The sequence below is a fragment of the Ictidomys tridecemlineatus genome, chromosome 5 (assembly GCF_052094955.1).
Source record: "Ictidomys tridecemlineatus isolate mIctTri1 chromosome 5, mIctTri1.hap1, whole genome shotgun sequence".
In the NCBI taxonomy this organism is placed as follows: Eukaryota; Metazoa; Chordata; class Mammalia; order Rodentia; family Sciuridae; genus Ictidomys; species Ictidomys tridecemlineatus.
The window spans coordinates 157,213,255-157,227,995 of record NC_135481.1 but is presented as its reverse complement, the minus strand read 5'-3'; the positions used below and the strand labels follow the sequence as shown (position 1 = coordinate 157,227,995).

The following is a 14,741-nucleotide window of genomic DNA, read 5'->3' as shown; positions in this document are numbered from 1 at the left end:
ATTCATTGGCATAAAAAGTAGAGTTCTGGCTAGAGATTCCTGGGTTCTGTTTTTCAGTTTGTAAAGTCAAGGTATGAGGTTCCTTGGTGAATGATTTTAGAATTCCCTGTGGAAGCTCTTAAAAATACCAGGGTTATGTTAGAATTGTAAATAAGTGATTCATAAATCATCTTATTTATTAAGATATAGCAACAGTTCAGTTTTACTTTTTTTTGTCTTTCTCATTTAAATTCAGTACGTGTAACATTAAAAGTTTTGGCTTCATAGTTTGACTCTTGAGGTTTAAATGGTTACTATATCCTGTGTTAGTTTTACCAAATTTCTGAGAATTTATACATGTAAGAAAAATAGAAATCACCATATTCAGCTTTCTCTGCCAATTTTTTTAAAAACTAGAGAAAATTAATATTTAAAGCATTGTCCTAAAACATGATTTATCATAGTCCATTCCAACAAACATAAATCTTAAGCATAATGTGATCTACCTCCCCCACTCTACCCCACTTTGTGGTTTTATCTTTTTGTTCTAACACTCATTTTATCCACAAGGGTCTAGCTAAAGTGTCTGGGACTGTCTCTCAGTTCCATAACAGGAGGATTTTCACATTTTTTTTTGTTCAGTCACTCTGCAATGGCATTTTTATCTATGTGTCTTCTTAAAGCAGCTTGTGCCAAACACACAAAGGTTAACAGGACGAAGATAACACAACTTAATGGGGTCAAATCAAGCTGATTCATGATCACTATGGAGAAGAGCATCCTCCTGGGGAAAATACTTGTACTGAAAAATCCCATAAACCAAACCACTTGTTTATCTGTCATTCCCACAGAGATAGTAATGTAATTACTCTCGTAATTATCTTCATTAGTGTCAGGCATTATCTACAATTCATTCCTCTGCTCGAAGAGTATGTTTGTTTATTTGCTGATTTTTTTCCCCCTCTCCGACTTGGCCGAGTTAAGAGTTTTGTATTTGTAAAGCTGCACGCAGACATCTGTGCTGCGCCTCTCTGACATTCTCTCCCCTAAAATATAGATTGCTGTCTTTCAGTTCCAGAACCCCTACGCCCACTCCCTGACATCTGCCCTTCATTACTTGGTTCCCGTGCGACCACGACGACAGATTGTCTATCCTCTGGAAAAGCTTGGCATAAACGCTCCATCAAAGGCGGTCTCCAAGGATCCGGTGGGTAGCAGGGCGGCAGGCAGGGAGGCTCGGTGCCAGCTCCCGCGGGCTTGGCAGATGGGGTGGCAGCACTGTCTTCGCGGGAGCAGGCTGCTTCTTAATTACAGGGAACCTGGCGCTCATACCCTTACAGGCTGCGCCCTGCAAAGGCTCCCTGCAGCCTTTCCCCTCAAGTGGTTATTTCATGGTAAGCCTGAAACAGTAGCCACAGGATCCCACAGGGGGGACACAGCAGGGACACCCCACGTGCTGCCGTGTCCCAGGACAAATGGCCTCCTGTCACCCTCCCAGCATATTTTCATTTTCTTTCCCCTTCCTCAAAAGCGGATTCCTCCTTCCAATCGATGTTTTGCTTTCAAGGCATTAAGTGGGTCTTTTACTGTTAGGACAAAGCTGATGGAGGAAACAGAGCTGGCTGCATTCAAGACGTTTGAGTCTTAAGCTGTTATTTTTTTTTCCCCTAAACTCCTCTGTGGGGAGTCAGGATGATTAACAGGAACATATTAGCTGCCCTGGGGTCACAGGAGTTTTTGACCTTAAAATGAATGGCCCTGGGATGATGGTGTTATGACCAGAATAGAAAAAGAGACTAGATGCCATTTTTAAATGGAAATGTACATGTACACCTACAGCTATTTTCAGTTACTTCACTAGAAAGCGTAATTGTATCAAGTTGACAGACACGTGGGCTTGTAATTTTCATACATACATACACAGACACACACACACACACACACACACACACACACATACACACACACACAGCCCTTTGTGGGCTAAGATGTGTTTTTTGTCAGAGAGGAAATAGTAAAAGTCAAAGTTTAAATATTCCAAATGTTAAGCCACAAGTTGCTCATCAGGGCTGTGGTGCCCCGTGCTGCAGTAAGCTCATAGTTCCACTATCTTTCCTGCCCCCCCACCCCACCCTCTGTGATTAACCTGGGGGAGGGGGCCGCCAGGAGGAGGCCCTTTTGGGTAACTGAGGTTGTCAAGTCTGTATTTATCTTTGTATTTGTAAAATAAAATCAGTTCATTTATATTCTGATGAATTGTAAAATTTTAATTTTGAAAACAAATAGCAAGTCTTTTTTTTCTAACATTTTATTATGGAAAAAGACAAGCAGACACAGAGATAAAGAGAACCATATAAAGCAAGGCTTCTCAATCTTTTCATAATAAGGCATCTTCTTTCTTTCCTTACTTTTCTTTCTTTCTTTCTTTCTTTCTCTTTAAGTGTACCATCCTCATAGATTGACAGTTTTGTAAAAAGTAAATTCTTGGAAAAATGAGTTTAAAAAGCAAAGACAGACAAAAATTCAAGTCCAATTATTTTATATTAGATTTTACAGACACAGAATTATTCTGTCAACTGGCTATAAAGGCTTCTGAATGCTCCTTTCAATCTCTATACTTGTGTCTTCAAAGACCAGTCACAGCGCATAGGTACATATGTCCCAGACCACACCTTGAGTAGCACAAAACTCAACACCCAGCAGCAATGATTTTACATTCTTGGTCAATTTTGGTTCTTCTTTCTCCTCACCCACTAGCCCTTCCTCCTATATCATTTTGGAGCAAACCCTAGATATCTTTAATTTCATCCATAGGTCAGACATATTCTTTGTAGTAGGGTCCACTGCACTATAGAGATGAGATATGCACCAGTCCACCTGGAGGACCAGGTGATCTGGTTACATGTGAACATCCTGGGAATGGACTCCTTGGGAAACCACCCACAAGTTTAATGCACAGACTATCCCTTGGGATCAGAGAGGGTATCCACATGCTATATCTCTCACTAAAATACAGCTTCTGTGGAGTCATGCCAATCCCAGGAGAAGGGGCTGGGAGTAAAAAGTACATGGGTTCACTAAGCGTACTGCTTTGCAACTTCGGTATCATATCAAGGTAAAGATGAGAGATGCTGTCCTTTTGCAGCCATTGCTGAGATACCTTCAAGCATGGAAGACCAGAGGAATGGGCCATGCATTAGTGTTGCCATAGCCCGGTGCCATCAAGCCAGCCCTCTGGAGGCATGGGGGATTAGTCCTGGAGCTGGAGGAGAGATATACAGAGTGGTGGCATGGAGCAAGAGTATGCTTTTCTGAACATGCCGGAGCTCCTTCCTGCTCCTTGCCACTGCCCCTAGGAATTTCCAGAGTTGGGCCACTTTGAGTGGAGCTGGAGCTCCAGGTATGGAGAAGAGCAGAGAAAACATTTTGTTTTATTAAAAATGATCCTATCATTGCTTCTCATATTGTTAAGATTTGAAAGGATTGCTTATCTTTAATAACCTTTTCCTTGGTCATCTCAGTATGCTATTCTTCTCAGAGCCCTGGCATATCTTAAGAGATGCATTGTTGAACCTGGGATCCAGGAAGACAGCTATCTAAGGGATGGGTAGGAAAATGAGAACACAGATGTTTATTTACTGAATTGTGCTGTTGATTTTATTTATTGGTAAATTCTAATTTTTTGCTGTTACTTGCTATATTCAATCTTGAGATAAGGTTTTAGTAAAGATTAAGATTTAGCAAGGGAGTTTTTTCCTGGTGGTAGACTGCATGCTTAGCATGCATGAGACCTTGGGTATGATGCCCTACTCTGCAAAAACAAAACAAAAAGGCTTACAAAATAAAACAGATAGTATTAGGGCTAGGATGTAGCTTAGAGTTATACCACTTATCTCCCAGATGCACAAGACCCTAAAAAAAACCAAAACTCAAAAAAAGGATTTAGTAATAATTTTAGAAATCTTAAAAGCTCTATTCAGAGGATTATTAGTACCAGAATCCATGTGGGATGGATCTGAATGTTCAAAAGTTAAGTTGTATTGTTTGATTTGTTTCTTTTTAACATTTTAAATGGCTTTAATGATTTGGAGTGATTTCATGAGATAAGTTGAACCAAATACAAATTTTTAGGAAGGATTACTATATAGTCCTAAATATGTTGTTTTGTTAGCAGAGCAAAAATATTGTAGGAGTTGAAGTGGGTGAGGTTGCCATTACTAACTGAGTTCCCTTTTCCTTTAAGTGTCCCACCCTTTTCCATCCCATGCATTGAGATTTATATGGGACCATCAGCTCCTTTTCCATATCCCTATCATTTCTCTCATACCTTTTATCCTATTTAAGGCATCCCAGAGTGACCATCCATTCCCTTGCTTTCACCTAGGAAGCCAATCTTCAAGGGAACAGATCACTCCAGGCATGAGTAATGGGATAGAAAGTGTTTCATCTCAGTGGGTTGCCAATTTGAATCTGGCATAAGGCAGCAGTGATTGAAATTCATCACTGCATGGCAGGGCAGCATGCCCTTCCTCCCCACCCCGAGGCCCTCATAGCTTCTGCCTGGTTTGGATGATAGGTGTCCCTGCCACACCACCTTCCCTATTGTTTCTATTTTTTATGACCTATTTTTATGACCCTCTAGCAGGTCATAAGAACCCCAAAAATGCAAATGCTACTCAACATACATTGAGGCCCCTAGGATTCATAGTAATATCTTCATGGTCCACGAGTATGGATTCATGGCTAGGAGAGAGGACTTTTTTCTAATTAAGATCATCGTTCACATTATGGCCCTGAAAAAGATCCTCCTCTTATCTTAAATGAGCTATCTTGGTTTGTGTATTTACATTCTGAAAGTTATTATCATGAAAAAAAAATTGTAGTTGAATTTCCTGTTTTGACTATTTTTATTGGTAGTGCATTTTAGTTTAGATAATAGTGGGGTTCCTTTTAACATAATTATACATGGATGGAATATAATTTGCTGCATTTCAGCCCCTAGCAGTTTCTCTAGCTCTCCTCACTTTCCCTATTTCCCTTCCTCTACTCTATGGGTCTTCCTTATGTTTATTATTTTATTAATAATTAATAATGTTAATTTATAGATATACTTAAAGGTGGTATATTCATACATGCACCTAGCATAATTTGGTCAATTTCATTCTGCAGTTCCTCCTTTGCCACATCTCTTCTCCCTCCTCTTCTATCCCTTTCTTCTATTCCACTGATATCCCTCTATTTTCAAAGGACACCCCTTCTATTTCTCCTTTTTTGGGTCTAGCTTCTGCATATGAGAGAAAACATTCGGCCCTTGACTTATTCTGAGTCAGGCTTATTTCACTTAGCATGATCTTCTCCATTTCCATCCATTTATCAGCAAATGCCATAATTTCTTTCTTCTTTATGGCTGAGTAAAATTCCACTGTTATCATGGACATTTTTTATGAAATTAATTGTGGTTCACCTGAATAAGTACTATCAGAGAACAACTCAAAATATGGCTTTATTAATTGTGTGGCCATTACTGATTAAAGACTGCAGAGCAAGTTGCCCCATTCTTACTTTGGCGGGCAACTGGGTGTAAGCATATTATTTCCTGCTTGCCTCCTGCAGGGATTCAGAGCTGACTGAGACACCATCCCTGCCCTTGAGAAGCTTCCAGTCTGAATTAATGGGGGAGGGAAGAGGGTTTGCACTGACCTCCGGGGAACAAGATCCTGGAGTCAGGAGAAATAATTGCATTGTGATTAAATTCGAGTAAGTAGAGTTACCCAGAAGGGAATGCCTTGGTGACTTTTGTTCCTGGGTCTACTTCCCTTCTAGGGGTTATTTAAATTAAACTACAAAAATTTTGCTTTGAACTTAAACAGAGGCTACCCGTGCTTCATTATCAACAGAAGTTCCTCATCATCCACTGTCATCACTTTAGTTTTCCATATGGGCTTATAAAAGTGCTCATAGAACTATGATTTGAACTGTTCTCTCTTTCTCTCGTTCTCACTCTCTCTCCTAAGAAAAATCATACTTCCAGAGTTTTTAGAGCGATCAACACTGTTATTTCTTTCTGGTCAGTTATTAGTGGTGGTCTGTTGTGATCCCCACTCGTGAATTCTTTGGTGGTCTCCATTTGGTTTTTCCACATTTCTCCTTTGTCCTTCTATAAAGAAAAATGACAGTTTATTTAACCCCACCCCCTTTCAGAGCTAAATGCTGGCCCTCCCTTTCCTGGTATGTGATCTCTCAGAAAGATGTCACTCACTGGCATTCAGTTACCCTTTGAATTGCCCCTTTTCATCTGGGCTGTTCTTCCCCAGTCCAGCTATAATTACCATCTGATGGACTGTTACTGGATACTGTTTCACTTGTGCATCTGCTGCCCTAGGAAATTGCATTATTCTTCCAGCACCTGCTAAATTTTCCTCAGCTTGTTTCCCAACCCCTTCCTTAAACTTGGTAACTTTCACTGCTGTGGTTAGATTTCCCTTGGTTTGTGTACATGATTTGTGTGTGTGTGTGTGTGTGTGTGTGTGGTGTGTTTTTAAAATTCAGCTCTTCAGCATCTCCTTAGGAGAGGTTTCTAAACATGCAAACCCATATTTTTCATATCAAATATGCACTGATCATTATTAATGTGACCATGGCAATGTTTTTTGAAATGAAATTAACCCACTTTAAGTCACCACCATGAGTCCAGTTTGTTTTTTAAAGCCACGTCTCAGTCGTTTCCTACATGTATATGCTACTGTGGGAAATACATTTTTTTTCTATTTATAGTGAACCTTTTTCTCTGAGGTTCTTATTACAATTTGCATAAATTCCTTCATGAGCTCCTTCTTTTCCTTCAAGCAATACAGATTGTATAGGCATTTCTTCCTATTCTCTGAACACTATCTAGTTTAATATAAAATGTAGCATATATGTGTATATCAAAATTACTTTTGTAAGCCAGTGGTTTCTTCTTATTGGTGTCTTAATTCCTCCCTCTTAGAAAGCTTATCTAGCAATAACAACAACAACAGCTAATACTGTTATTACTGTGTATTGAGCTCTTGCCAAAAGTTCCCATGTTGTCTTGTATAATTCTCGTATCAGCACTTGTAAATAGTTACTGCTGATTATCATCCTCAGCACACCTAAAGAAAACAGGCTTACAGGGAGGGCAAGTAAATGACTAGTTCAAAGGTTAATATGTTGACAGATATTCAGACCCAGCACTTGGTTGACCAAACTCAAACCATTAACCACTACATATTTCTTATCTAAAAAGCTGCGGTACTGATATCACAACTATTATAGGAAAAGCAAACCACAAAGAAGGGTGATAGCTTGGCATTGACCTTTTTGAATCTCCCAGATCTTTGGCACCAGCTACTTAATCAAAAGGTGGCCCGGGGTTTACACCCAGTGCAGTTTGGATCCTCCTTCTGGCAGAGTCTTCCACTAGGGTCTGATCTGGGACCAGCCTGACCCTGGCTGGGCTGGGCTGGGACGGAGAAGACATCTGGGTCCGGGTGGGTGTGCTAGGGTCAGCTTTTCCGTCACTAGTGATTCAGGCTGTTCATAATTGTTTCTTTGCTGTTATCAGCCAGTTGTTACAAACCTTTCAAAGTTTATGGTGGTAGCTGCTCAAAAAGAAGGAAAGAAGTTATGATCCCATGCGGAGGTTACATTAAAAACTTTCCAAGATTCAGTTCCATTTTGTATGTGGCTTTCCAGTATTCTTACAAAGTGTCAAAGCAATGTCTGTCACATGAGTGACAGAATAAGAGCTAGGTCATAATCACCAAGCCCTGGATGTTGGACCGTGACAGAATGGTGAAAAATGAGGCCTTCAGGGTGTGATAAGAGACGAAATTGTAAAAAGGAGCTTTGATCTCAGTGTTATCACAAATCAATCCTACATCTTTATCCTCATTTTCTATAGGTTATTGCAGCACATCCCCTTTATTAAGATATAAATAAACTTTATTTATTAAGATACAAAATGACTTTATTAAGCTAAAAGTCATATTTACCCATTTAAGTTGTATAATTTGTGTGTGTGTGTGTGTGTGTGTGTGTGTGTGTGTGTATGGTGCTGGGGACTGAACCCAGGGCCTTGTGCATGAGAGGCAGGCACTCTACCAACTGAGCTATATCCACAGCCTTAAGTTGCACAATTTAATGGGTTTTAATATACTCTCAGAATTTCACAAGCATCACCACTATCTAATTTCAGAACATTTTAATCACCCAAAAAAGAAACCTGTGCCCATTAGCAGTCATACTACGTCCCCAGCTTCCTATCCTCAGCCTTAGGCAACCACTCATCTACTTTCCGTCTGCATTTACCTATTCTGACACTTCATACAATTCTGAGGTAGTTTGTGACTGGCTTCTTTCACTTAGCATGTTCTCCAAGTTCATCCATATTGTAGTATGTATCCTTTTTATTGTTAAATATTCTATTGTGTGGATGATACCACATTTTGTTTATCCATTTACCAGTTGATGGACATTTGAATTGTTTCCAGTGTTTGGTTGTTATGAATAATGTTGTTATGAAAATTCATATTCATGTTTTTGTGTGAAAGTATGGCCTCATTTCTCTTGAGTGTATATACCTTAGAGTGGAATTGCTGCACCAAATGGTAACTCTCTGTTTAATATTTTGAGAAACTGCCAAACTATTTTCCAAGGGGGATGCACCATTTTACATTCTGTCATTCTTAGATCAATTCTAGCATTCTGGCTAGTAAATGATAAAATGCTGGTCAATTTAAGGCCACCTAGTCAACTTAAAACAAGGTCCTTGACTCTTTAGTTTCAACAGTAGGATTTTCCACCACTCCAAGAGAACCTCATACACACATTGGAGACCACACCACCAATAATAGCTTCAGTTTTTGAATGCAGAGGATTTTCTACAATAACTGTCCCCTACTCACTCTTCCCTGCTTTCTCCTTCCCCATCAGCCTCTTGTGGTCCTGTGCGGACATTTATTTAGGAGAGACCAGGCAACAAAGAAAATGTTCATCAAACACAGGAGTAAATTGAAGGACTTTCTTTTTTTAAGCCTTTGTTTCAGTTCACCTTTAGTGATGTGATTGTTCTTAAAAAGAGGTGCCAAGTCTCCCAACAGAAAAAGAAAAAAATCTTAAGGCTTTCCTGGATGCTGATAGGGTTCTTGCCACAACCCAGTAGGAGGGGGAAAAATGCATTCTGTTTCCTGCAGAGTCGGGATAATGAATGCCATGGAGGTCCAGAAATGCCCGGGGACACATCAACTGCCTACTGAAGAGCTCTGAAAGGCCCGCAGCAGAGCAAGGCTCCCCTCCAGGTTGGACCTGAGCTCCTGGCCAGTTTGGGCAGGAACTGGCCTTCGAAGCTTAGTGGCTGCTCCAGAATCTGCCTTCAGGGAGGAAAGGAACAGCAGCGCCAGTGTAAGGCTTTGCTTTGTGTATTTTAAAGTAGCTGAGGATGTAAAATAACAAAGGAGCCAATTAGAGCTGCAGATGCTTACTAGGGAGTCACATCTTTTGCCCCTTGATTAAAAATAAATATGTCATGACCAAAAAAGTGTTTATTTGAGGTAGAAATTTTAGGGAAAAAACAATAAAGAAAATCAGTAAAACCTGTAGTCCTTCTATGTGTGGACTACTTTTGTTAATATTTTGGTAGTTTTACCTATAGATCATCTTCACTGAAAAAAAAAAAAACCACCCATGTGTATATAATTAAATATGGGGTTATAATGTTCTTTGAAAGATGCCTTTTCCCTGAATTACGATTTGAATATACATATTACTAAGGATTCTAAAGTGACAGCAGTTTTCCATTGAATAGCAATGCCAATATTCATTGAAAGAATATTTGTTATTTTGTGCAGTCTGCATTATATACATTCACGGACCATCTTGTTTCAATCTCCTATAAGTTTGTGTATTAGTTTCTCCAGTTTGCAGTAGGGCAAAATTGAGATAAGGGGAGGTTTGGGACTGCAAGTGAATAGTAAGCCATCAGGACTTGTTGAAATAATCACAAAGTCACTTGATTTCTGTCCTATGAATACATGCAGTGGGGCCAGGATTTCTTCTGCACCTAGATGGGAAGTGGGCAAGTCCTGTGATTTTTCTGGTCAATTTCAGGTAATTAAAGTTGTGTGGGTCACTTCAAATCACAACATATGATCTTAATTCCATCAAAAGTCCATTTTCTGTAATGATGGAAACTCAGTTTTCATCCAAAGGTCAAACTTCTGCATCCTGTGGTAGAAAACAACTAACGGTGTATAGGAACAGCTCGAGGGGAACTGGGAGGTTCTCCTCTCTTTCTCACCATGCCTCTTCCATTTAGTTAGTGGTCTTATTTTATTTTTTATGCCCATTAGTTTCTTCCTCTTGTTTTGTTGTATTTTGGGCCTTCTGAAATTGAGGTCAGGGCAGGGAGAAACAGGGCTAGGAAAGTCTATTCTCGGCCTCTCCTGTCCTAGGACAAACCCTGCTTGGTAGGTCAGCAGACTCTTCTCTTCATAGCACGAGTGGGAAATGTCTTTAGAGATTCCCAGTCACTTTACAGCTTTCCTGTCGTCCAGGGAATGCAGTCCTCCAGCTTCGACACCTGAGACCATTGACTCCCAGGTCACCAAAGGACTGGACAAGAACAACATAGAAGAGAGGAAGTTTATTTGGGGCATGTGATTTAGAGGTCTTGGTCCATGCCTGGGGACACATCAACTGCCTACTGAGGAGCTCTGAAAGGCCCACAGCAGAGCAAGGCTCCCCTCCAGGATGGACCTGAGCTCCTGGCCAGTTTGGGCAGGAACTGGCCTTCGAAGCTCAGTGGCTGCTCCAGAATCCGCCTTCAGGGAGGAAAGGAATGGCAATGGCAACTGTAAGCTCTGTCCTTGTCCCCAATTCCATAATGAGGGCATAGGTTTTGAGAAAAAAGGAATAAGAAGGTTTATTGTTTTGCCAGCAAAGGGGAAGCATCAGGGACTCCTGTCTCAGGGGCTGTGCTTCTGCTCATCAGGGAGCACAGACCAACTTCATAGCTCTGGGCCCAAAGTGAACATCAGGACAGAAAGGCATGGTGGAGGAAAGCAGCTCAGGACCTGGCAACGAGGAAGCAGACAGAGCATCTTCTCACCAGGGACAGAATATATATCCAAAGGCATGCCCTACTGCCTACAGTTACCGCCCAGTTCATCTATTCCAGTAGATTCAGCCATTGATTGGGTTACACCTCTCAAAAACTAATTTTGTCTGAACCTGCTCACATTTTGGAGGATATCACATATCTAAACGATAACATGGCCTTACAGGAAGGGCCTAGATAGAAGTTTATGTGTCGGGGGTTCAACAGATCAGACAATGCAGGCCACCTTCCTTTTGGGTCCTTCAGCAGCCAATAGCCTATTCTCCATGGCCATTAGATTTCTCAGGAGGAATCACACACTCACCCCACTGTGCCTAGTAAGTAGGGAATTCGGGTGAAACTCTCAGAGGGCCACAAAAATATTTTTGTGATCTGAGCCTAAGAACAAGGCAAATTCCACCTCTCTTTTCAAAGTTGGATGGGGGAGAGGCTTGGGACTCAAGAGAACATCAATAGTTATTAGTGAATAAATTTCCAGAAAATATTTTTTTATATCAGTACTCTAATCCTTTATGCCTTCATTGTCCCTTAGGGTTTAGAAGTCAGCTAACAGGGCTTGCCCACCAACTTCAACATTTTCCTAAGAGGGGCTCCTATGGAATGTAGTGCCTATTGTCTTCATGCCTCAGAGGTCCCACTGACATTAACTTGCCTGTGGCCATGCAGTTACTAAATCATGGCTCTGAAATGAATAGTTTGACTCCAGAGCCCAAGGTTTGCCATGGTTTATATCCAATTACCTCACACTGGTCACCTAAGTTCTTATTCAGATTTTTATAACTGGTGCTACTATGTCCAAGCTTATTACTTTGTGGCACATTTGTGACCATTTCCTTTGAAATAAATACCTAGAAAGGGTTAAAGGTAAAGCTACCATCTCTTTCCAAATTGTAACTTGTAGCAAGTTTTACAATTTGAAAATGAAAACTTGTGATTCCTGACTTTAAAAAAGATGGTTTATATTGGCAATATGGTGCTTTATCTAAGGAAACCATCAACACACAGAGAACCCTCTTTTATTGTCAGAAAAAGACTTTTAGGACAGGTAATCAGATGTGCAAAATGGTTTAGGTGTTCTATCTTCCACTAACTAGATTGTGTCACTGCATTAAGCCTTCGTTCTGGCTGATAGGAAAAAAGAAGCCTCCATGAATTCTAGGTAATTCTAGCTAAATTTAACTGTTTAATGTTTACATTGAGTCCATTCTAGAAATTTCTCTCCCCCCTCTGTCTGTCTGTCTGTCTGTCTGTCTGTCTGTCTCTCTCTCTCTCTCTCTCTCTCTCTCTCACACACACACACACACACACACACACACACACACACACGTACACAGGGGAACAGGGAAAACAATACATCTTGGTTCTCAGGAGATCCTGGAATATTGTGGCCTTGTGGAAGGCAGAGCGTGTTGGGATGGAGTTGCCTGTTCTTGGGCACTGCCGATTCTCACAGGCACACGTTGAGTATAAAGTTTTGAACTTTTGTCCTCCAGCACTGTTGGCTCTCATCCTGGCCTCATCCTCCAGCCAGCCCTCACTGCCTTCAACAGTGGGAATCCCTCTTCACAGGCTTGAGACCTGCAGGTTTGTTGGCAGATCTCAGATGCTCTTTCTGGAGCTTGGGTGCAGATGTGCTCTCTCTCCTTCACTCCCCCCTGCTCTGGACTTAGGGAAGCTCATGACCTGCCTCGTGGACTTTCTGACCCTCCACCTCTTTCAGCCATCTCCCCACGACTTTCCTCAAAACAAGGATAAAAGCAGGAAGTCTCCACAAGGTACAGCCTCCTCTATCCCCATGTTCTCCAAAACCTTGAGGGGACCCTGCCTCATTTCTTCCACTTTTATGGCATTAACCAAAGGGAAGGAGAGGTCTTTACTGGATTCCTCTCTTTCCCTCTGAACTTCTTCCTTTTCCCAATCTTTAGACAATGGTCTCTACTATCACTGTTTGTTATAAAACCTGTCCTTTGAGACTGACTTCTAATACACACAGTCACATTTTTTGAGACTCAAAAACCTCTTCTCATCCTACTCTCTGCCTTGGAATAAAAGAGTACATAACTGACCCAATTTCTCTGCTAGCATATGTCTGTCCAAAGGCCCAGTGTCCCCTGGTTTCTGCCAGAAGAGTCAGGTAATGTCATATGTCAACAGGGACTTTGCAGACATGAAACACATCTATTAATACAAAAATAATACTCAACTACAATGGTAGCAGCAGTATGCACAAGAACTGCAGAATGAGAAGGCCCCATAAGGCGGACCAACACTTGCTTGACTGTGGAAGAATTATCAAAAGATGAATCCTCTCATTATGAAGTGATTTTGCATCCATAGAGATACACATTGTAAAACATCAGAATTTTTATTTTTAGATATTTCCATTAAAAATTTTTCATTCTGGTTTTTAAAAATTAGAAAAGACTCAGTACCTAGACAGGTTTTATAATCAAATTGAACTCAGGTGGACTAAAAGACTTTTACAATTTTGTAATTTTCATGATGCAGTCTGAGTTTACATACCATCATTATTTACACACTCATCAAATCTTGAGCAAAAAATGGCATCTGAGTTCACTGGAGGCAAAGAATTAAATGGGTCTTGGAAAGTAAAGTGCCCACTTATCTGGGGACATGGCATTCCCACTCAGGGATGCCCACGGGGACTTGGCAAAGGCCTTCCACCTGGGTGTCATCCTCATTAGAGACGCAGCTTGAAGCCCTCAGTCCTCAGTCCTCAGGCTGCTACGTTCTCCAGGACTGAACCACTTAAGAATCAAGACCTTTACCCTCAGTGTTGCCTCAAGACCATTAAGCTTCCTGATGTCATGATCTCCATAGTAACCAGCTTAGTAAGCAAGGAGAAAATAAAAACGGATGACTTAAGTGGGGAATAGAATAAATAAGGGATGGAAATAGCATGGGAGCCATAAAGGCTTTTTTAATATCAAACATGACTCAACATGACTTAGTGTAGGCAAGCACGAACCATCCAGTTGGTTGAAACCCAAGGTAGTAAACCTAAATTACAAACTATACCACTGCTCCTACTTCTTTTGCTGTTTAATCATGTCCTTGTGTCCCTGGATTTGTTTGGTTTGTGTAGGTTTGTTTTTTTTTTTTTGTTTTTTTTTTAGTGAATTGAAATTATCACCATGGTAGTCATTGTAATCGAGGTTTTTATGATAGTTTATGGATTTAACCAAAAGAAGCTGTGTTTCCAGGGAGCAAGTCTCAGGCAGATCCTTCTGGTCACCATAGTGAAGCTCCACTCTCCAAAACCACCTCATTTCCCCCCACTATCCATGAATCCTCAGGATGGTGCTTCCATGAAACCAGAGTTAATGGTTAATTTTAAAATGGAACTGGTTAGGGCTGGAGCTGTAGCTCAGCAACAGAGCACTTGCCTAGCATGCATGAGGCACTTGGTTTGATTCTCAGCGCCACATAAAAATAAATAAATAAAATAAAGGCATTCTTTCCATCTACAACTACAAAAATTTAAAAAATTTAAAAATGTAACTGGGTATTATCTTCCACAAAAACACCATTAAGGAGGTTCTCAAACATGATCTAAAAGGATCCCACGGAATTATATCCCATAGGGAAGTATTTCAGTCTGTTT

General features: G+C 40.7%; 1 protein-coding gene across 5 annotated transcripts in view; it reads left to right on the top strand.

Moving 5' to 3' along the window:
• Nucleotides 1-14,741, top strand: part of Cfap61 (cilia and flagella associated protein 61) — a 251,648-nt gene that overhangs the window by 97,655 nt on the left and 139,252 nt on the right. For all 5 annotated transcript variants that reach the window (XM_021723124.3, XM_005320425.4, XM_040275760.2 and 2 more), the window contains one exon: nt 1,052-1,186. In XM_021723124.3, coding sequence (XP_021578799.2) covers nt 1,052-1,186 — 135 coding nt within the window. The remainder of the gene's footprint in view (nt 1-1,051; nt 1,187-14,741) is intronic.